This window comes from Eleutherodactylus coqui, chromosome 9 (assembly GCF_035609145.1).
Source record: "Eleutherodactylus coqui strain aEleCoq1 chromosome 9, aEleCoq1.hap1, whole genome shotgun sequence".
Lineage (NCBI taxonomy): Eukaryota > Metazoa > Chordata > Amphibia > Anura > Eleutherodactylidae > Eleutherodactylus > Eleutherodactylus coqui.
Window position 1 is genome coordinate 45,784,512 of NC_089845.1, and position 24,780 is coordinate 45,809,291.

The 24,780-nt window shown below is 49.2% G+C and overlaps 1 protein-coding gene across 2 annotated transcripts in view; it reads right to left on the reverse strand.

Moving 5' to 3' along the window:
- The window catches only part of BLOC1S5 (biogenesis of lysosomal organelles complex 1 subunit 5), a 41,003-nt gene extending 19,523 nt beyond the window's left edge, over positions 1 to 21,480 (reverse strand). Inside the window, exons 1-4 of one of the 2 annotated variants that reach the window (XM_066579337.1) lie at positions 21,464 to 21,480; positions 20,866 to 21,009; positions 17,266 to 17,348; positions 3,068 to 3,197 (exon numbers count right to left, since the gene is read on the reverse strand). In XM_066579337.1, the coding sequence (XP_066435434.1) occupies positions 3,068 to 3,197; positions 17,266 to 17,348; positions 20,866 to 20,968 (316 nt within the window). In that variant the 5' untranslated portion in view covers positions 20,969 to 21,009; positions 21,464 to 21,480. Of the gene's footprint in view, positions 1 to 3,067; positions 3,198 to 17,265; positions 17,349 to 20,865; positions 21,029 to 21,463 lie in introns of those variants that run through there. The other variant, XM_066579335.1, reaches the window with a different exon arrangement.
- Positions 21,481 to 24,780: the final 3,300 nt, after the last annotated feature.

A 24,780-nucleotide genomic window follows, 5' to 3' on the forward strand; every position in this document is an offset into this window, starting at 1 on the left:
CCTCTGATGGTACTAGAAGAGTTCTGAACCCGCTGTCCAATCTGGAAGGATCTTGTACCTCCTCAATCTTACTAGCCCTCAATGCTGAAAAAGCTTTCGATAGGCTACATTGGGGGTTACGCCTTTTCCACGCTGGAAAAATTTGGTTTCCATGGAAATATTTTAAATGCCATCCGGGCCTTATATACTGCCCCTGCAGCTCAAGTGTTAGCGGGTGGAACCCTATTGGCCTCCTTCCCAACCACTAACGGCACCCGCCAGGGATGCCCATCATCACCTATACTATTCACCCTGATAATAGACCCGCTAGCAGAATACATCCGACGAAATTCAGAAATTTGTGGAATTTAAGCTAGACTTAGACAACACAGAATCGGCCTTATTGCGGACAACATCTTATTGACTCTAACTAATCCCCCAACGTCCCGGAGAGCGACCTGTGAAATATTAGCAGGTTGAACATGACCAAATCACAAATACTGGGAATTCATGTAAAAAAAAAAAAAACTTAAAACAAGATATTATTTCAAAATTTCCCATACAATGGTAGAGGGAACTAGAATCTTTCAGCACCCAACACACATGGATAGGCAACTTGGATCGGTCGCATCATCCTTTACAAAATGCTAAGACTTCCCAAAATTCTATACTATTTCCGGTCCGTGCCGATCCCAATTCCCGAACAACTCATGGCTAAACTCCAAACACAGCTCTCTGAATATGTATGGAAGAGCAGCCAACCTAGAATAGCCATTTCAATTCTGGCCTTGCACCGCCAACAAGGAGAGGTAGGTCTACCTAACCTTAGTGCTTACCGTAGGTCTACAGTCCTGAATCAAACTCTGGCCTGGCAACGCTCAACACCGGGAATAGGCTGGCCCATCATAGAGCAGGAGCTCAACAACAACAGACCCCTGAAATCCCCATTATTTGCATTAATGTAGCCCGCCCAATCACCCGCATTGAAACTACTCCTCCCCACCCCTGGTCTTACCCCGACTATGAAGGCTACTATAGAAGCCTGTTGGTAAAGCCGACAATTATAAGGTGGTTGTACCTAAGGAAACTCCTCTCGAAGTTTTGGAGTAGTTTATTCCAGATTTACAAGTAGGCTTGTGGGTAGACCGAGGCATAACATTTATCTGAAACCTTGTAAACCGAGGTAATCTGGAAGCATTCACATTCACATTCCTGTCCTGCCCAAAAGAGATTTATACAAATACTTCCAGATTCGTTCCCTCTGGAACTCAACCCTAATTCACAAAAATTAAGATCCCGGTGCTAGTAGTGACGATTAGAGATGAGCGAGCACGCTCGTTTAAGGCTGCTACTTGATCCAGTAGCAGTATTATCTAGTAACTGCGTAGTCGCCCAAACAGCATGCGGGGGTGGCGGGAGAGTGAGAGAGATCTCTCTCCCCTTCCCGCTGGCCCCCACCGCCTCGCATGCTGCTCGGGCGACTACACAGTTACTTGATAAGACTGCTTCTGGATCGAGTAGCAGCCTTAAACGAGCGTGCTCGCTCATCTCCAGTGATAAACCTAAACAAAACTTATACCCATAATAAATCTATGACCCCCGCATTCTACGATGAATCTTTGGCAATCTGAGACCTACAAAAAAAAGTAATTTACTCAATCGGGAAAGATCTGGGAGAGAGAATTCCCATAGAACAATGGTGAAGGGCTTTCATCTGGGCCAATCGGGCTTCCGTAGGAGCCAACCTGGTGGAGACCCTTCTGAAAGTGGCGACGAGGTGGTATTTTACTCCGTCTCAACTTGCAATAGGAGGGCTGTCCCCTAATGCTGATTGGCGGAGGCACTGTGGACAACCTGGCACCCTGTTACATATCTTCAAGGGCAAAATGTTCGAAAAAGGCAAGAGCAAATTAGCATTCGGTGGGGACAGCAAGACTAACAAGCGCACATCTCCCTGCAAAGCTATTGGCTAGTGGTGTAAGGGCCACAATTGCCCGTTTACACCAGATGCTAATTAATCAACCAGCGACTATTTTTAGGTGAGCCAAAAGAAAGCAACTAGTGAAGGAATTTTTAGTCATCACCCCGTTGGTGGCCTGTGTTTACACAGAAGAACTGTCATTCACATTCGCTCTGTCCGGAGACCATTTGGATGATAGCTGTCCCATGTAAAGCCATGCTGATGAACTTCTGAAAGGGCTGGCTGCACATCAGCAATATTCACTAGCATTACCTCTGCGGTATTGGACAAGCGTGGATATTGATGGATACCGTCTTTCTCCCAAAATAAGACAGGGTCTTATGTTAATCTTTGCCCTAAAAGATGCACCAGGGCTTATTTTCAGGGGATGTCTTATTTTGATGCAGGTCAACCAAGTCATTTACCCAGCAGGCTCGGTCCGGGCCCTTCCCAACAGCGATGGCTGTATTTGGTTCTTTGAGCGTGCCTCAGCCAATCAATGCAGCGCTTGAAGAACCAATCACAGCTATTGCTTCATGCTGGCGAGATTTATGAATTGGCTGAGCCGCGGCTGTGATTGGTTTTTTGAGCGCGGCTCAGTCAATCAACGCAGCACTCGAAGAACCAATCATAGCCATCGCTTTGTGGAAGCGGGATTTATGAATTTCATAACCAGGTAGTGATCCTGTGTGAGCGGCCGAGAACTGCGCCGGGGCTCTGGAGAGCAGCGAGAAGGACCCGGACGGATCCTGCTGGGTAAGTGACTCGGATGACATGTGTGATAAGTGCTGTAAAAATTCAGCAATTGCGTTTTCATGGCCTTTTTCAAACATCAAGTCATTCCTATTGACTTTTTTCCCCATGAACTGTTACTGGGGCTTATTTTCAGTGTAGGGCTTATATTTCAAGCCTCTCTGAAAAATCATGCTGAGGCTTATTTTTGGGACAGGTCTTATTTTGGGGAAAACACTATCTAGTGGAGCAAACCCATTAATAAGGCCCGTTATTAGGCAGCTGCCCGTTTTCATAGTGTCCCTTTAATCTAACTGAGGCTATGCGCTAGCTTTAATGGATGGGCATTCAGAAAAAAAGGGTTTTTTTTGCAATAACTTGACTTGAATGACTTACATGATTTTAGCACCAGACCAAACTGATTTTGCATCACACTTGAACACCTCGGAAGAACTTGATCATTGGTTTCAGATATGCTGATATTCACATTTTCAAGGACTCTAGTTTCTCGATGTCCACGTTTCTCCTTAAAATGAAAAGAAAAAAAAAGTTATATTTAGGACTTTCTGGAATAATCGCACAGGAACACCTACAGGAGACCTTTACATTCTGGGTTGGCCGTTAGAATTATGTATTAATGTCCAGTTTTATGTGAAAACGGCACAAAGACGTTATCTGGCCTGCCCTTAGTATAGGCCATTAGTAAGAGATCATGGGGGTCCGACACCCCCAGTCGGCGGTTTGAAGGTATTGGCACACATTTTAGTAGCGGCTGAAGGATTTGCTGTCTGGGAATGAAAAGATCACAGCCCAAAGGCTGAAGAATCAGAGATCCGGTATTCTGCACACAAGTGTAATTCGCTGCATGCCGCCAGCATGTGATAGTCGTGTGGAATGTAGTAGGTATGCAGTGACATTTGCCATGTACTATCTTGGCGTGTGTGCATGCGTAATACGCAACAAGATAGAACATGCTGCGATCTTTATTGCCCTCGTATTTCGCACGGTACGTGTGATCGGCAGCATGGGAGGCTACGGCAGATTGGTACAGCGGAATGCTCCAGAATATGGTCGTGTGATGGTGTGAGGGTATATGTATATATCGCCATATGTTTTTTATGCTTTTATACCTGTATGCAAGTTCTATGCAATGCTAGAACGCAAAAAACTTAATATGTAGCCTTAAAAATCATATCAGATATGCCAAGGCTTTGCAAGGCGAAGAGAAATGTATCTTGAAAACTGCAAGGAGGAACCGGATACGAAGGCCGCGTGCTTGGCTGTTTTCCCAGAAGCGCCTTATCTAAGATAACGACTGCTTAGGTGAATAACACTGCCTCAGGCGGAACTGCGGACATATATGGTTATGCGGTGGATTTGAGCCAATAAGACACACTTCTAATGACGTGATAAGGGGTATAAAGCCTCATGTAATCTGTAATAAAGTGCGCAGCTACTCCCCGTGTGAGGAACTATACCAGACCTCCGTGTGTGGTGTTTATTCCTTTACCGCCGGCAACGGGGCAAGTGGGGTGGGCCTGATTGGTGCTGTATACAGAATTTCCCTGACAGTGGAGCCCTTTAACCCCTTGAGTGGCACGCCCGGAAAAGTTCCGTGACGAGTTCCACTGCTCATAGTGACATAGCCCGGAAGATTTCCAGGCTATGTATCACTATGGGAGCTGCAGAGCACAATGCCACAAGCTGTGACAGTGTGCTCTGCCTGCACAGTCCCACAGAGAACAAAGCAAGGGCTTTGAAAAACCAGCAGAAGATATTGCCGACATGTCGGCAATGTCCTGCTTTGTTTACAGGTTGCCATAGAGACCATCGGCTTGTCAGAAGCAAGCCGATGATCTCTGTGGCAGGGAGAGCTGGTTGTTAGCTGTCAGAGGACAGCTAGGTACTAGCTCTTACAGCAGAGATCAGAGAAAACCTCCGATCTCTGCTGTGTTAACCCTTTACATGCTGCAGTCTATGTGACTGCAGCATGTAAAGGGCTGTCACTGCAGCATGTAAAGGGCTGTCACCATCGGACCCCTGGAATGTGATCAGGGGTCCTGATGGGTCCCTGTGGAAGTCCCCTAAAGGGACAAAAAAAAATAAAAAAATTTTAAAAAATGTAAAAAAAAAAAAGTAAAAAAATTATAAAAAAAATAAAAAAAAACACTTGTCTTCCTTTACTTTGTAAAAAAATCAAAAATACAATCACACATGTGGTATCCATGTGCGTCGTAATGACCCAGAGAAGGAAGTTAATACATTATTTAACCCCTTTATGACATGGCCCCTTTTTTCTTTTTTCCCCATTTCTTTTTTTCCTCCCCCCTGTTTAAAAAATCACAACTTGTCCCGCAAAAAACAAGCCCTCATATGGCCTAGTCAATGGAAAAATGAAAAAGTTATGGCTCTTGAGACGCAACTGCAAAACTAATTGAAATTCAATGATTAGACCATTTTAAAAAACCTGCCCTGGTTGGCACGACAGGGTGGTAGGAAACCTGCCACTCAAGGGGTTAAAAGGTGGATACAACTGTATTGAATCTGGGAGCAAAACAGACGGAATTCCAGGCCGATACTTTTACAAAGGTGGAGTTCTATAGGCTTGCTGAAAGGGAAATTAAAGGAGTTGCCATAGAGACAAGATCCCAGCCCTAATTTTTCAGGTCCTTTTGAAAATGAAAGAAGCAATCTGATTGGCTGGTTTGGTCAACTTTTCTAATTAGGTTTGCACTCTGTTATCACAAATTTCCCTTATTACATCAAAGGATCCCTTGACGGCTGCCTTAAACCAAAATGCTACAGATTTCGTAAAGGGAATGTATCACCTGCAATTTTTTTCTTACTAATTAACCCAGGGGGGGCGTGGCTTGCAGCCAAGATGGCCGGACGTGTTTGAGGAGAACTCCCCAGGGGACATTCAAAATCCTGTGGATATCCTGAACACCTTGTGGATGGTGAGGCTGGCACCTACATAGTAACTCACCTAAAGTGGTCCGCAGCATCAGGTGAGTGTGAAGCGCGAACAAGAAACCTTCCTCTCTCCTACTGCAGCAGAGCCGCGTGTCGGTACTCCAGGGGCGTCCGCCGCACGGCCCCTGCCACTGACTGCCTGCAAGGCAGTAATAATCAAGCGAAGAGCTCCACTAATAGAGCGGGCAGCAGTTATATCCACCGCCAACCTCACTCACCGGGTTAGTAGCCACAGGGTGAGGACAGGCAGTACTCAGCGGGGAGCACAGAAACAGCAGGGGGTGCTGCACACCAGAAGGCTGATGGAAAGATCTCAGCAGCCCCTGCCAGGCTGAAAGGTACTGGGCATCAAGCTGGCACACCACATGGATGCGCATACTATACTGTAACCACAGCTAGCTATATAGGGGAAGGCTCTGAGGAACACCAGTCTATCCTGAGACTTGTAGTACCCTGCATATTGGACTGCAATACTTCTCTACATTAATATAATGTAGCCTTAGATCACGTCACAAACCGACATTCAACTACTGCGCGCTTGACTCGCTTTATCCACCAACAGGGTCATTCCGTGTCAGTTCAACCAACGCTCCCGGTCGACCATCTCAGATTTCAATGAAACTTTGCACAAAGATAGACCCTGACCCTAAACTAAGATAGCCAGAATATTAGGCTTCAAAGTGCTTTGGTTCACGAGCTACAGGTCTTACTCTAGGGGGTTGTCATGTGATTACAGCCTACAGGTCTTACTCTAGGGGGTTGTCATGTGATTACAGAGCGCAACCTGAAAAAAGTGGCGATTTCAATCCATTGCCAAGCCAGTTCCAATGACACTAGAGCAATGAAACTTCACACACTAGGAGAACTTTTGGTGCTGAATCCAGCTAAGCTACTCAGACTGCCACTCTTATCATCATTCTGCCACCACTGCATGTCAAAGTGGCTGAAAAATTCTATCGCGCAAAATAAAACTCATATTTTAAGCAGTAATAACTCATAATCAATGCAATCCAACTCAGCTCTGAATTTATCAATGTGGACTCCATAGAAATGGTTCTCATTATTCACATTACGGACCCAAAAGGATGCATAGCTCTTAAGATACAATGAGTCAAAAATGGCAAAAAACACTTTTTTGCTAATTTTTCCCTTTTTCAAAGGCGAAAATCGGAATGTACTCCATTTTTATTTTTTTTCATTTTTGTTCTATTTGGAAGAGAATTTTTTGCTCTACAAGATTCGATGTTTTTCATTTTGTTCCCAGACCTTCTAGATGGGAAAATATCAATGCCTGTGAAGGTCCTATGCACTCGCGGAGGTCAAATAATAAAATAAGTGTAAGTTTTGCATGGATGTATAATTAGTTTAGAAATCATGAGAAGGTAAATTATTTTTGGAATGAGACAACTTTTTGTGCTCAAGAAACTTATGTGATCAAAAATTGCCTGGCGAGTTCAGGTGAGCCACAAGCTTTGGCCTAAGATGGTCAGAATATCATTGAGTGTTGCGTAATGATTGTGGTATATTACAGTGATCACTGGGCTTATTTAGCACTCTATCCATATTGGATACTAAGATTACCTAAGGCTAGCATTTGTGTAATAAATAACTAGTTATGTGATCAAAAATTGCATGGCGAGTTCAGAACTAGTTATTTATTACACAAATGCTAGCCTTAGATAATCTTAGTATCCAATATGGATAGAGTGCTAAATAAGCCCAGTGATCACTGTAATATACCACAATCATTATGCAACACTCAATGATATTCTGACCATCTTAGGCCAAAGCTTGTGGCTCACCTGAACTCGCCATGCAATTTTTGATCACATAAGTTTCTTGAGCACAAAAAGTTGTCTCATTCCAAAAATAATTTACCTTCTCATGATTTCTAAACTAATTATACATCCATGCAAAACTTACACTTATTTTATTATTTGACCTCCGCGAGTGCATAGGACCTTCACAGGCATTGATATTTTCCCATCTAGAAGGTCTGGGAACAAAATGAAAAACATCGAATCTTGTAGAGCAAAAAATTCTCTTCCAAATAGAACAAAAATGAAAAAAAATAAAAATGGAGTACATTCCGATTTTCGCCTTTGAAAAAGGGAAAAATTAGCAAAAAAGTGTTTCTTGACATTTTTGACTGATTGTATCTTAAGAGCTATGCATCCTTTTGGGTCCATAATGTGAATAATGAGAAACATTTCTATGGAGTCCACATTGATAAATTCAGAGCTGAGTTGGATTGCATTGATTATGAGTTATTACTGCTTAAAATATGAGTTTTATTTTGCGCAATAGAATTTTTCAGCTACTTTGACATGCAATGGTGGCAGAATGATGATAAGAGTGGCAGTCTGAGGAGCTTAGCTGGATTCAGCACCAAAAGTTCTCCTAGTGTGTGAAGTTTCATTGCTCTAGAGTCATTGGAACTGGCTTGGCAATGGATTGAAATCGCCACTTTTTTCAGGTTGCGCGCTGTAATCACAAGACAACCCCCTAGATTAAGACCTGTAGGCTGTAATCACATGACAACCCCCTAGAGTAAGACCTGTAGCTCGTGAACCAAAGCACTTTGACGCCTAATATTCTGGCTATCTTAGTTTAGGGTCAGGGTCTATCTTTGTGCAAAGTTTCATTGAAATCTGAGATGGTCGACCGGGAGCGTTGGTTGAACTGACACGGAATGACCCAACAGGAACATGCCAACAAAAAGCCCTCCCGCATCGGAAAAGCTTCAAGAACTTGCCGGTACGGACACCGACCATACACCGCACATGGCCATCTGAGGAAACAGAGGCTGGGAGTGTCAGACAGAAAGAAACAACTAACCAAGAGAACACTCAGATCGCGGCAGGGAAGGGGTTAACAGCAGGGGGGGGGGGGGGGCGCATCTCCGTGCCCGCTGTGGGATAGGGCGAGATCTGCTATGATCTCGCGCTATCCCTATGGCGTAAGGGTACGTCATTTTGCAGGAAGTACCACCCTGCCATGACGTACCCTTGCGTCATGGGGTTAATAATTCTTATACTGCAGTATATATTATATATACATACACACACATATACTATAGTATAAAAATTCTTAAATATAATTCTTTTTTATAAACTGGAATTAGTATAGTTCTACCTACTCCGACTCCGCAGCCCCGAGTATAAGAAGCCCCCGATGCACTTGAACCCTACAAAAGGTGGGAGCTGAGAAGACTTGAACCCTACAAAAGGTGGGAGCTGAGAAGACTTGAACCCTACAAAAGGTGGGAGCTGAGAAGACTTGAACCCTACAAAAGGTGGGAGCTGAGAAGACTTGAACCCTACAAAAGGTGGGAGCTGAGAAGACTTGAACCCTACAAAAGGTGGGAGCTGAGAAGACTTGAACCCTACAAAAGGTGGGAGCTGAGAAGACTTGAACCCTACAAAAGGTGGGAGCTGAGAAGACTTGAACCCTACAAAAGGTGGGAGCTGAGAAGACTTGAACCCTACAAAAGGTGGGAGCTGAGAAGACTTGAACCCTACAAAAGGTGGGAGCTGAGAAGACTTGAACCCTACAAAGGTGGGAGCTGAGAAGACTTGAACCCTACAAAGGTGGGAGCTGAGAAGACTTGAACCCTACAAAGGTGGGAGCTGAGAAGACTTGAACCCTACAAAAGGTGGGAGCTGAGAAGACTTGAACCCTACAAAGGTGGGAGCTGAGAAGACTTGAACCCTACAAAGGTGGGAGCTGAGAAGACTTGAACCCTACAAAAGGTGGGAGCTGAGAAGACTACCACTGTAACAGCAGTCAAAAACCATAAAAGCCCGAGTATTAATTCATACACAGCTTTTATTGGTCAGTTCATAGGTCTGTGGGCGGTACGGTGGCTAGGTGGTTGCATTGCGGTCCAAGGTTCAAATCCCAGCAGGGACAACATCTGCATGGAGTTTGTATGTGAGATGTAAAGTGCATGCCATAAATAAAGCTGAAGGTTGGACTAATGACAGATTTAAAAGTGTGCCCTAGACAAGCGCCCCCTGTTTGTACTCCGTCCCCTGCAGTTACCTGTCAGGACCATCTGGGCACGGAGTGATCTCACACCCTGCAGCCCGGAGCAGACGATGAGTTCTGCAGGCCTGGAAAACGCTTCAAAAGAATCTCCACTACAAAGACTAGGAGAGTTTTAATAAACCCTTATGGAATGAAACCCAGAGCCGGCGGAGCTGGAAGATATTAGCTCACGACGGCACCTCGGAGGCCATCTGCTGGGAACATGTGTTGTCCTGTCTGCCCGCCTGACCCGCCTCTCTGAGGTGAAGAGCATTAAAAGCCACATACAGATAATAGTAGCCCTATAAATCTGTCAGCGGCACCATGAACATAAAGGTCTGCTGCCATCTAGTGGTGCAAGTAGGATAGTGCACATTTTCAGAAACCTGTAGTGGGCACAGTTGTTGCTTTATGCAGTCCTACTTCATCAAAAAGACTACAGTTGGTCTAAGCCAACATGGCATGTGTCACTACAGCCCGACGTCTATAATATACGGCCCGACGTCTATAATATACGGGCCGTAATGGTTGACTTTCTGCAGCAGAATTGCAGAGTTTACGGCAGCAACAAAGTGGATGAGGCTTCATGAGGAAAAACGAATGCACGCAAAATCCACAGCGGAGCCGACCGGCTAAGGATTCCCGCCGCACAAGTCGCCCATTTCAATGAGCAGGTTGAATTTTACAGCAAATCTGCACTAAACACGTGGATTTTGTAGCAGATTCATTTCCAATGACATCACAGAACCATGAATTGTCCCGCTGTGTGGCCACACCCCCAAATGTTAGCGGCTCCGACCAGTCACGTGACTGTTTTGAGTTTCAATTCTCAAAAAAAAAGAGCATTTCACATAGGTGCCACCCGATTGGTAAATGTGATGGGTAAAGGGTGCAGCTGCTTACTCTACCAAATTCCTTCTTATATGGAAGACAAACACAAGAAGTCGGTTGGTTGCCACAGGCAACCACAGCTTTTTTTCCCCCTTTGTGCTAGTTTTGGTAATTCTCTTTTACTGCTTGAGACACGTGACAGTCGTACGACAATGCACATGGCATGACGGGTCTGCGTGCCGCCTGAGAGTAGTTAACGGGGTCGGTCATTGACGTTGGTAAGATTTTCTTAATTGTGTTGCCCACAGAACATGAGGACAACGGGCAGCTGCGGACGGGCGCTACATAATAGGTTCCATGAGTTAGGGGAGATACCTAAAAAGTAAAGGACGGGATGAGGTGCACACAGGAGGCTGCTGCAGTTTGGAGAGGTCATAACGGTGATGGCTGGTGATTGCTCCCCACCATGCCGCGTCGGAGGAGTAGCTTCTGGTGTGAGGGAGCTTAGAAGCCATGCAATGAATGCTTTGGGAAATTTAGTCTGACTTTGGTAAGCAACCTGGCATGTATTGGTAAAATTTCCTAGAGGGGCATTGCAAGTCCTCACATGCCTACCTGGCAATCTCCACAAGACCTGTGCCCCTCCTGACCCGCATCACAACCAGAACCCAACCGTGCACCGATGAGGGAAGACCACCTTTCCGTATGGCTTGGCTTATACCCTTAGACTACATTCACACGGGCGAGCACGACGTCACGCTTGCCAAAGTGTTTTTCACGGCGATGCAAGGTGTTTTTCATTCAAAAACGCCTCGCTTCTGTGAACCTGCGACCCCCGGGCGATTGCTTCACGGGCATCAGAGGACTGCAAGCGTCTTCCATTGATTTCACTGGGAAACATGGCACTCACATGCACATCGCATAGCATGCAAGTGCCAGGCGATCTCTTTTAACCCTTTCCAATCCACTGTCTGACGTCTAAAGACATTCTGATTGAAGGCTGTACAGCTCTGATGTCGGAAGACGTCCGGCAGGGTATTCTTACTGTAGATTATTGGCCGCTCTGTTGTCAGGGGCCTCTCCAGCATGTCCTATACTGCAGTACTGGCTCTAGCCAGCAGATGGCGCCATTGTATAATGACAGAAAGAGAAAGCCCCCTAGGAAACCCTGAATCTAAAATTGGATTGCAAAGGGTTAAGGTCCCATGAAAACAATGATAGGCGTGTTCAGGAGAACGCCAAGAGACAGAACAGGCGGTGATTTTTATTCTTGCAGCATCGCTGCGAGGGACAGACAAAAAAAAAAAAAAATTGCTCATGTAAATGAGTTTATTAAAAAGGATAGGGTTCAAATCTTTGCAAATTGCAATGTGGAAGATTCTCGTCCGTGTGAATAAGCCCCTAGTCCTGCTGCAATGCCTGGATAATAGGGAAGCTGGAATGGCCAGAAGAGGGGACTCGGCAGACCGATGACAGATGCCAAGCCAGTAGCACAGCCTGTGACCCAACATGGAAAGGCCCCTTTCACATCTGCACTCGGGCTTCCGTTTGGGGATCAGGAAAGGGGAATCCCTGCGGCCGTACGGTTGTCTCTGGGTGGAACGAAACTGCGCCGGACGGACCCCATTGACTATAATGGGGTCTGCCTGCTCTCTACCTGCATGCAGCACTTTTTCTTGCGGTATTTTCAGCCAGATCTGCGATGGAACCTGCGGCCGGAGGACCCAGCACAGATGTGAAGCCGTCCGCATCTACTACACCCCGCTGTAAAGTCTTCACCCCCCACCCAAGTCCTTCACAACCGGTAATGACTGCGATTTGGACATAAACATTATAGAGAACAACACAGGTCAAACAAATAAAACATGCTTAAACAACCCGGCGGCAGTGTTTTATATACGAGGAGACGTGACGTGAGGCTGTCTCTACTGACCTCGGACCCGGCCGGAGACAGCTGAGACATGCTGTACTGTAACGGGGAGACGCGTTGTCTGGGCCTGCCTATAAAACTAACAGCAACTATGTATCTATAGTAATATTTGTCTGCGCAGGAGACAACACAATTAAATCACTTTTACTGCAGAAGGACCAGTAATTCATGTTTCTGGAATTAATAGCGAGCCGGACAAACTGGGAGTAAACAATAGATTATCAAGGTAAACGTCATATGGCTTGTGGGGGAAGAACAGAGTCTACCGGCCAGACGCAGGATAGTCAGACCACACATGGGATACTGGGGATGGCTTGGGGCACCGGTACCCAGGGAAGACATATCGGAGCTTGAACGGGTAGAAAGGTGGGTAACTAAAGTAATGAATGGGACGGGCGGACTACAAAACCCAGAGAGGCTATAAAAAGTGGAATTATTTAGTTTAGAAAAAAGATGCCTGAGGGCGACCCAATGACTATGTATAATATATCAGGGGGCAATACAGAGATCTCTCCCATCATCTATTATACCCAGGACTGTAACAAGGGGGCGCTCTAATAACTATGTATAAATATATCAGGAGGCAGTACAGAGATCTCTCCCATCATCTATTATACCAGGACTGTGACTGTAACAAGGGGGCGCCCCCTATGTCTAGAGGAAAGAAGGTTTCTACACCAACATAGAAGGGTTCTTTACTGTAAGAGCAGTGAGTCTATGGAACTCTCTGCCTGAGGATGTGGTGATGGTGAACTCACTAAAAGAGTAGAAGAGGGGTCTGGACTAGAGATGAGCGAGCATACTCGCTAAGGGCAATTACTCGAGCGAGCATTGTCCTTAGCGAGTACCTGAGAAAAAATTTGGGTGCCGGCGGGGAGCAGCGGGGAACGGAGGGGAGATCTGTCTCTCTCCCTCTCTCCCCCCTGCTCCTCACCTGTCACCCGTGCCGTCAGCCGAATCTTTTCTTCCGAGCGGGCAGGTACTCGTAAGGACAATACTCGCTCGAGTAATTGCCCTTAGCGAGTATGCTCGCTCATCTCTAGTCTAGACGCTTTCTTGAGTGACACAATATCACATGTTATATCACAGATTACTACAGAAGGGTCGGTGATCGGGGATTATTCTGATTGCCAGATTGGAGTCGGGAAGGAATTTTTTGCCTTAGATGGGAAAAATTGGCTTCTACCACGTTAAGGGTTTTTTGCCTTCTTCTGGATCAACATTAGGGGGTAACAGGCTGAACTGGATGGACATGTCTTTTTTCAGCCTTACACACTATGTTACTTGTCCTGCAGCTTCAGTACGATCACTGAAACGAAGCTGACACATGTCTCTGGGAACAAAATCTCCAAAATTTATGGTCGTGGAGGTGTTACCAAAAAGTCTAACCCCCAAGGTATGGTGAAGCGTGGCAGGAGCGGAACACAGAGCACAGGTAAACTTCCTTGATGTAACAGCTCTCCTATCTGGACAGACAAGAATGGCAGGAATCTCCTGTTTACGATCTGCCCCCCCCCCCCCCCCCCCCCCCATCATTAGCCAGGCAAAGGCAAGTTACAGAGCACCCCTCATTATCGTTTCAGGATCGAAATAGGTGGCCGGCTAACAGGAAAGGGAATGGGGGGAGTTGCCCCTTTTACAAAACTGATGCATCTAGTTTTAATGGAATCCTATCTATTATGGGATGGATGTTCGGTTTTCTATCCGGCCACACGCAGATGTCGGAGCCTGGACTATGTCATCCTCTCCAGGGACTCCGTTCCCTACATCTTGGCTACTCGGTACATATTACTCACCGCATGATATATCTTCAGCATCAATCGTCCTCCGGTTCTCAGAGGACGCACAAAAGCATCGTACTGCATACATCAAATCAATGGGATCATCGAAGTTTAGTGCGGAGAAAGAAGCCGCCTTCCTTTTTTTTTAACCCATTCAGCCCCCGTGACATGAGTGACTGGCTTGCATTAAAGGGGTTGTGCCGTGATTGAATGCTGCCCCCTATCCATAGGATATAAACTTGCTGATCGGTGGGGGTCTAACCATTGGGACTGCCATCAATCCCCAGAATAGGGGTCCGGTGCGTCCAGGAATCTATAGTCGTGCGTGCGCACTGCCGCTCCATTCATTTCAATAGGACCGCTGGGAAGAAGAGTTGACAAGGTCGGCCATCTCCGGCTGCCCGGAGGAAACGAATAGAGCAGCCGTGTATGCGGCCATTACTCTGCCCATTCCTGGACACGTTGGACCCCTCTTCACAAGAGTGGTGGGGGTCCCAGCGGTCAGTAAGTTATCCTGTGGATAGAGGCTAACAACCCCAGTATACAAGATAAGACTACATTTATACGGGCGAGCGCAATATCGGGCCAAGGTGCGTTTGTGATTCCTAGCTGCATTGCATCGCTTCTGTGACACTGCGATTAGAGATGAGCGAGTATACTCGCTAAGGCACATTACTCGAGCGAGTAGTGCCTTAGCCGAGTATCTCCCCTCTCGTCTCTAAAGATTCGGGGGCCGGCGGGGGAGAGCGGGGAGGAACGGAGGGGAGATCTCTCTCTCCCTCTCTTTCCCCTGCTCCCCGCCGCAACTCACCTGTCACCCGCGCCGGCCCCGAATCTTTAGAGACAAACGGGGAGATACTCAGCTAAGGCACTACTCGCTCGGGTAATGTGCCTTAGCGAGTATACTCGCTCATCTCTAACTGCGATCCTCATAAGTGTATTAGAATTTCAAGTGTTTCCCATTTCAACATGGGTTGTGTGACCAAAGATGGCTGTGTACCCTGCGACCTTGCCCACTCAATGAGGTCAATGGGGGGTCGAACTGCGACTTGCAAGCTGCCACAACTAGGACCTTAAAAATCGCAAAAATTAGATTTTTTTTGCAATTTGCAGTTCACCAGCAACATGCAGGCTGTGCTGCAGCCAAAGTCACTGCCTAGCCGTAACATACGTGTTTACGTACATACGTGGTAAAGTAGCCATTACTCTATCCAGTGTTCCATTTGTAATCTTACAAGCTAAGCCGTTCCAGACAATATCCCAAGACGGGGGGAGTATACAGAACTCATGGGGCCCAGAGCAAAACTATATTAATGAAAGCATATCTATAACATGGCGGATATGGATTGCTAGAGCTCAGCTCTGGTGTCTCTCTAAATAATGCAGTCACCATGTAATGGGCAGATACCGATAGTGATTACAGTGCAGTTACCTCCCGTGATCACAGGTGGAGTCCATGTTTATTTCTCCTTTATCTGGGCCCAGATCACTATGAACACCTTTTTCAGCCACGACCTGTCTGTGTACACGCCCCATCCTGCCCGTGTACATGCCCCATTCTGTCCGTGTACATGCCCCATCCTGCCCGTGGCACCTTCACCATACAGTGCCTCCGATCTGCATCTCCTCGGTATGGTACTGCCATGGCAGGCAGCCTCTGCACTGAGACTAGCAGGCATGTAAATTACAGAGAGATTGGCTGGACTTTTGAGACAGGCTCGGAATGTCAGTGGTGGCACAGGGAGAGGGGCCATTCGGCCCCAAGCTCCCCTGTCCAACGGGCCCCATGTGGTCTGCCTAGATTGGTGGCATACCACTGTCTCAAGATATTTGCACAGGGATTCTATCAAACTACTAACAACGACCTATCCGTCCTTGTGTGGGTTTGTGAGTGACTTACATGCTCCGCCCCTGATCACATGAATGTGACGTCATCAAAGGTCCTTCATCCCCAGTGAGGGAGTTACATGCTCTGCCCCTGATCACATGACAGTGACATCATCACAGGTCCTCTAAGCACACAGTTGCTGTCCGGCTAGGTGTTCGTTAGTATTCCATAGCAACTGAGGCCTCAGGGGGTTTTAAGTCCGCCCGTAATCTGCACAAGTATGCAGAACCTTTGATGATATCACCGTCATGTGATCAGGGGCGGAGCATGATGGTGATGTCATCACAGGTCCATCTCCAGTGCTGTGCTGCTTCTGATCTCTGTTATATGGAATGAACAGTGCATGCGGCAGAGCTGTGTGCGCGCCGAGCATGCAGCAGAGCTGTGTGCGCGCCGAGCATGCAGCAGAGCTGTGTAGCGCATCGCGACACCAGAAACACTGGTACTATAATTTCTAATAATCACTAGTATTTCTATATACACCAGTATGTAATCTAAGTGTTAGTGCCCACTGTGCCCAACACAGTCCGATGAGCTGGCTGAAAACTTTTATAAATAAGTTGCACACGGTCAGGCGGCTCATGTTCCCGTTTACCCTGACACAAAAAATGTAAGTGTCAATATGGGACATGCAACAATTTTTCAATTTTACAGCCTTGCTGCAAGAGAGGGACCGCTCATGTAAATAACCACATTATAATCAGTGTTATTACCACGCGTGAGCTCCGTCCATAGCGCCTGCGCATGAAACTTGCCCCCATGTGAATACACCCTAGGAAAACATTTCAAGTAGATACAAGGGCTATTAAGACTTCGTCAGGACTTCTTCACGCAGGCGTTTCTCGGATAGTACATGGGCATATATTCATGTGCCGTCCGATCTGCGCAGACCATGCCCAATATGTGCCCAATTCTAGCCTGTGAAGAAGGAAAACAGCTGAATAGTTCATATCGGGTCCGTGGAATACATGGACAGAACGCAGCTGAAACATCCGACTGTGCGAATGGTCCCTCGCGCGGACAGAACGTGCGCCGATGTGAAAAGTACCACTTTGTACACAGTAGAGCACATACAGTAGAACGCTACTGCCACCTAGTGTGGGACTGAAGGGACAGCAGGAATGATGCCAATAAGCATGGCCAGCAGAGAGAGCAGCCTCACCTCAAACTCCTTGATGAAGTAGCGGGTCTCCCCCTGGATGACCGGCCGGTGGTCCAGCAGTCGGGAATGAATTTCTCCGATATCTGTAAAATAGGATAAAACGCAACATAAACGTAAAGAAGCTTTTCTGCTACTTTATATAAATGCAGCGACAATGTTCTGCGGTGCGGCGGAGAGCAGCAGCGCCTCCCGGACCCGCTGACTAAGGCCGGCAATACGCAGAGAATGGAACCCATCAATTTCAGTGGTTCATTCTAGAGATGAGCGAGCGCGCTTGGTTAAGGCAGACACTTGAGCGAGCGATGCTCTTCTCGGGTAACTGCATACTCGTCCGAGCAGGCTCGGGAGGGGGGGAGAGAGAGATCTCTCTCTCTCCCCTGCATTTGCTTGGACAGGTATGCAGTTACTTGAGAAGAGCGATGCTCGCTTGAGTATCTGCCTTAACCGAGCGTGCTCGCTCATCTCTAGCTCATTCCCATTTCCGTATTTTGCGCTCATTTCAGTCGCACGAGAAGAAAATAGAACATGTTCTATTCTTCTGCATATTTGTGCACCAAAAGGTCCTCACAGAAGTCAACGGGGGCACAAATGTGCGCAATACACGAAGATGCGAAGTGCTGCGGAGGGCCGCGGTCATGTTTGCTAAACACAGAGAATATAACCCCCTGATCTCAGGCTCAGCTCGTTCCCGTAGGCCTGCTTTGCGCACGCATTTCTTGCAGGTGTAAAAGAATAGGACCCGCTCCGCGTCCCTGCATTTTGCGCAGCGGAACTGCCATATATACGTCTATGGCGGCTGAAAAATGACGTGAGGGAGGGTGAAACATGGCGCAAAACGCAGGAAAGGACGACAGCCGGGCCGTATCAGGCTTTGAATAGCCATTAAATTCCACGTAAAGGGTGCGGCCATTTTCCCTGCGACTGCGATACGTTCGGCAAGATAAACACATCGCTGCCAATACGATTCACCTCGCGTAAACATCGCGTTTAATGGAAAAATGCATTAAAAAAACGAAAAAAAAACCCAAAACATCAGAATATGGCATCCGCAGGCGGGTGGGGTGCAATAGTTTTTTCTCCCATAGGTCACATGGGCGAGATCGCCCCGACAAAGATAGAACATTCACAGCGCGTTCAACGAAATATAACCATGGGCGGCCGCCAACGAAATATGACCATGGGCGGCCGCCAACGAAATATAACCATGGGCGGCCGCCAACGAAATATAACCATGGGCGGCCGCCAACGAAATATAACCATGGGCGGCCGCCAACGAAATATAACCGTGGGCGGCCGCCAACGAAATATGACCGTGGGCGGCCGCCAACGAAATATGACCGTGGGCGGCCGCCAACGAAATATGACCGTGGGCGGCCGCCAACGAAATATGACCGTGGGCGGCCGCCAACGAAATATGACCGTGGGCGGCCGCCAACGAAATATGACCGTGGGCGGCCGCCAACGAAATATGACCGTGGGCGGCCGCCAACGAAATATGACCGTGGGCGGCCGCCAACGAAATATGACCGTGGGCGGCCGCCAACGAAATATGACCGTGGGCGGCCGCCAACGAAATATGACCGTGGGCGGCCGCCAACGAAATATGACCGTGGGCGGCCGCCAACGAAATATGACCGTGGGCGGCCGCCAACGAAATATAACCCTGGGCGCCCGCCAACGAAATATAACCATGGGCGCCCGCCAACGAAGTATAACCATGGGCGGCCGCCAACGAAATATAACCATGGGCGGCCGCCAACGAAATATGACCATGGGCGGCCGCCAACGAAATATAACCATGGGCGGCCGCCAACGAAATATAACCATGGGCGGCCGCCAACGAAATATAACCATGGGCGGCCGCCAACGAAATATGACCATGGGCGGCCGCCAACGAAATATGACCATGGGCGGCCGCCAACGAAATATGACCATGGGCGGCCGCCAACGAAATATGACCATGGGCGGCCGCCAACGAAATATGACCATGGGCGGCCGCCAACGAAATATGACCATGGGCGGCCGCCAACGAAATATGACCATGGGCGGCCGCCAACGAAATATGACCATGGGCGGCCGCCAACGAAATATGACCATGGGCGGCCGCCAACGAAATATGACCATGGGCGGCCGCCAACGAAATATAACCATGGGCGGCCGCCAACGAAATATAACCATGGGCGGCCGCCAACGAAATATAACCATGGGCGGCCGCCAACGAAATATAACCATGGGCGGCCGCCAACGAAATATAACCATGGGCGGCCGCCAACGAAATATAACCATGGGCGGCCGCCAACGAAATATAACCATGGGCGGCCGCCAACGAAATATAACCATGGGCGGCCGCCAACGAAATATAACCATGGGCGGCCGCCAACGAAATATGACCATGGGCGGCCGCCAACGAAATATGACCATGGGCGGCCGCCAACGAAATATGACCATGGGCGGCCGCCAACGAAATATGACCATGGGCGGCCGCCAACGAAATATAACCATGGGCGGCCGCCAACGAAATATGACCATGGGCGGCCGCCAACGAAATATGACCATGGGCGGCCGCCAACGAAATATGACCATGGGCGGCCGCCAACGAAATATAACCGTGGGCGGCCGCCAACGAAATATGACCGTGGGCGGCCGCCAACAAAATATGACCGTGGGCGGCCGCCAACGAAATATGACCGTGGGCGGCCGCCAACGAAATATGACCGTGGGCGGCCGCCAACGAAATATGACCGTGGACGGCCGCCAACGAAATATGACCGTGGGCGGCCGCCAACGAAATATGACCGTGGGCGGCCGCCAACGAAATATGACCGTGGGCGGCCGCCAACGAAATATGACCGTGGGCGGCCGCCAACGAAATATGACCGTGGGCGGCCGCCAACGAAATATGACCGTGGGCGGCCGCCAACGAAATATGACCGTGGGCGGCCGCCAACGAAATATAACCGTGGGCGGCCGCCCACGAAATATGACCGTGGGCGGCCGCCAACGAAATATAACCATGGGCGGCCGCCAACGAAATATAACCATGGGCGGCCGCAGTGTAACGCGCGGATCCGCGAGACATCAAACGTTTAGTCAGAAGACCCCGGCAGCGCGAGCGTTGTGCGCTATTAGACATGTCGGCGTCACCATGTTATCCCCACAGGCCTGGAGCGCCGGTTCCCATCCGTGCGTCTTTACTGAAATACCGCGAATTCCATTACACAGCCGATAAGCGGACTGCGCAGAATGAAGGCGACTTCTTGTCACGGTCTTCTAACGCCGGAGACCGAAGCTGCGACTAAAGGGCTTCAGACGGCTCGGGTTTAGTCCCTTTTTTACGTGTTTTTTCTGCGTACGAGGACGGTCGGACCGGACGCTGACACTGTACGGGGAAGCAATGGATCCCCTCGCTGCGTATCACATGCACAAATGCTTCCTGCATTAACTCCCCGTGTGAACAAGCCACAAGGATAGATTTAGTTCACAGCAATTCAAATGGCTGCGCTGTTATACCAGGCACGGCCACCGGCTGCCAGGGGCGCCATTTCTGAAAGCAGACTATTTCCTAATCCCCTCCTCCCATGATGCCCCCGTGCACCGTACCCCTGGCGATGAGCTGGGCCGCCGGCCCCACGCAGTAGCCGCTCTCCCGCTTCGGGCTCGGTATCAGCGGGACGGCGGCTCTGACCGGGGAGATAGCGCTCATGTCCCGGCTGTGGTCAGGAGATAGGTCACATGACCCGGTACATGCCGACGGGCTGCATATTACCACATTCTGCCGCAGTTCTCCGGCGCGGCCGATTCACCCAATCAGCTGGCTGGAATCGGCACCACGTGACTACACAGCGTGCACGCGGATTGCCTGCAGCAGCCGTGCACTACACAGTACAGTTAAGCAGCCATGCGCTACACACTACACTTAAGCAGCACGGGGTTAGGTTTAGGGTTAGTGTTTAGGGTTAGGGTTGGGGTTAGGGTTAAGGTTTAGGGTTAGTGTTTAGGGTTAGGTTTAGGGTTGGGGTTAGGGTTAGGTTTAGTTAACCCTAACCCTAAACCTAACCCCGTGCTGCTTAAGTGTAGTGTGTAGTGCACGGCTGCTGCAGGCAATCCGCGTGCACGCTGTGTAGTCTCGTGGTGCCGATTCCAGCCAGCTGATTGGGTGAATCGGCCGCGCCGGAGAACTGCGGCAGAATGTGTTAATATGCCGACGGGCTCTGCGTCTTCCTGATGCTGGACCTCCGATGACGTCAGGCCCACGTGACCAGGGTGTTGCGTGCGAGCAGCCATGTTGGAGGTGGCAGAACAGTGAAGGGAGAGAAGGGCAACCTGTGGAGTATGGCCCCGTGTTAGGAGGGTGTGAAGAAACTGATGGCGCTGATTATGGCTTTGTGTTTGAGGCATCAGTCTAATTTCACACAGACCCTGCGATATAGGGCAATATTGTGCGCCAACATGCGCTGCCCCCACGGAACCGACAGATGATGGCGGACTCTTTCCCATTGGGTAAACCTTGCACGCCATCCGATGGGACATGCCGCTTGTGTGTGACCCATTCAAAAGAACAGGGCTTCTATTCGTGCACGTACACCCGCGTGGTTTTTCCCTAAAACAGATGAGCGCATGCACAAATACGTTCGCCGCAACAAAGCGTCTTCGCGCATGAAACGGTGATTTTTAAAAAAAAAATTTTTTTGTGCTCAAGTGTAAGGGAAAAAAATAAAAGCAAAAAGATGGCTCCGCCCTGCTTTACCTGCATGCAGAAAAAACGTGCGAGTCCTATCTTTTATCACGTCGTAACAACGCGCGCCAATCCCGTTAGTGAAAACGAAACCACGGAAATCCGTGTTTCGCTGTATCCCATTTGGCAGCCGTGATTTTCTAAGGCTGCAAAACGGGACAAAATCACGGCGGCCTGAAGAAGCGCTGGCGCTGCGTGAGTTAGGTCGGCCCGCTTCCCGGGACTTCTAGCAGGACGCTTACCCATCTCCAGCCCGAGCCCGGTCCCCAGCGCTCTGACCGTATGCCGCACCACACTCTTCTTGCACTGTCCGGCCCGCTGGCGGCCACCTCATCATGTGGGGGGTTGGGCCGCCATCCTCCATACGGGTTCTAGTATCAGAATATATATCATAGATGGGTGAGATGTGACCCATTTAAGGGGGTCTTTATGGTAAAAATCCCATTCCATCTGCCATTTTCGGGTAGATGGGGGATGGATACCACTTGAGTCCTGCTGCCGTTAGCTGGAGTGTAGAGCTGCTGCAGCCGCTTCCACTCTGAATCACTGGTTGGAATCCGCGGCACGTAAGGCCGTGTCCACAAGGGGGAGTCTGACACGGAATCTGCATCACATCCCGCCGTAGTTAATACGTGCAGAGTTTTACTTGTCGCAGAGGGGAAAAAAAAGAGTCGCGAGTCACTTAGGCTAACGTCACACGGGCGAGAGCCGTATCTGGCCGTGAATCAGACGCAAGACGTTTTTAGATCAAAATCGCCTTGAATCACTTCGGGGAGGATCACGGTTTATGCTGCCTCTGGCCCTGTTGACAGCAAAGGGTGATGTGAGGCCACACCCACAGGACGTGCCGTAAGGCCACACCCACAGATAGGACATGCCGTGAGGCCACACCCACAAATAGGACGTGCCGCGAGGCCACACCCACAGATAGGACATGCCATAAGGCCACACCCACAAATAGGACGTGCTGCGAGGCCACACGCACAGACAGGGCGTGCCGCGAGGCCACACGCACAGACAGGGCGTGCCACGAGGCCACACCCACAGACAGGGTGTGCCGCGAGGCCACACCCACAGACAGGGTGTGCCGCGAGGCTACACCCACAGACAGGGCGTGCCGCGAGGCTACACCCACAGACAGGGCGTGCTGCGAGGCTACACCCACAGACAGGGCGTGCTGCGAGGCTACACCCACAGACAGGGCGTGCCGCGAGGCTACACCCACAGATAGGGCGTGCCGCGAGGCCACACACACAGATAGGGCGTGCCGCGAGGCTACACCCACAGATAGGACGTACCGCGAGGCCACACACACAGACAGGACATGCCGCGAGGCCACACCCACAGATAGGGCGTGCCACGAGGCCACACCCACAGATAGGATGTGCCGTGAGGCCACACCCACAGATAGGATGAGCCACGAGGCCACACCCACAGATAGGATGAGCCACGAGGCCACACCCACAGATAGGATGAGCCACGAGGCCACACCCACAGAAAGGATGTGCCACGAGGCCACACCCATAGATAGGATGTGCCACGAGGCCACACCCATAGATAGGATGTGCCCCAAGGCCACACCCACAGATAGGACGTGCCACGAAGAATGAGGTTCATATTCGTGTGAGATTTGTACGTCTTGCAATGCACAAATCTCACCTTCGTGAAGCCTTATTGACGTGACTTCTGTGCAGGATATCCGCTGGTAGGTTCCCCCATTGAGAAGCAATAATCTGCATCTGATAATGACGTAGAGATCCGAGGCTCACCGTCACATCAGCCATGGATGATGCAGCAGGTCTGATCATGCTTTCACCATTCACAACATGTGAATAAACCGGAAGGGTACATTTATACGAGACGTTTTCAATCGCCAGGTCACAACCTAGTACAAATTCCACTTTTTAATCAAACAGTACTCCAGGTTTTATGCGCTTTGCTCATAGTAAATGAAGTTGCAGGAAAACACATTCGTAAGGCTATGCTGGCCACTTACATGATCAATACAGTGCAGTGTCTTTCGCTCATTCCCTAGATTTTACAAGATCACTGAGGCTGACAACCCCCTTTTCCCTGCCACTGTGAAAAAGTGGCTCCTGCCTCACCACTGTGCAAGCAGAGGTATTGTTCCATCTCCCTTATTTGCATATTACCTACAGGAGCATAAATGGCCTTATAAGTCACCTCACTCACTCACCTTCTAGGTGCCCTCCCTAAGGAGAAAAGGGTGCTGGTGCATCTTGTCTCCACCGGAAGTATTGGTGGAGACATAGGTTGGCCGGCCACAGTGACAGGGAACACCTACGTTACGCGTGCCAGTAGGGCTGTGTAGGGTTAGAGTTAGCCGTAGGATTAGGTTTAGGATTATTGTTAGGGTTAGGGTTACTGTTAGTATTCATCCAGACTTACAGCTTTAAAATATCGTGAGGAAGCAGCAGGACTGGCGTTAACGATGTGGATGCCAGCTTACACCTGCCGTGGAACTTGGAGACAGAGATCTGGCCTGCCTAAGTTGACACAGTGACACAGAGTGTGGGGCCAGCTGCAGTGACGCAGCCGCACACAAGCAGATATGTCAGCGCTGATGTGAGGTCGGCACAGCAGAAATCGGACAGCGTTGGAGCAGAGAGGGGAGAAGCCAGACCGCCAGGGACAGTGACAGGTCACAGGAGGGAAGGCTGACAGCGCCAAACATATTTCCACGCTGCTGGGAGGCCGCTGGGAATAATCACTAAGGTAGATGCAGAGCAGGGAGGCGAGAAGTCCAAGCGGCAGCCAGG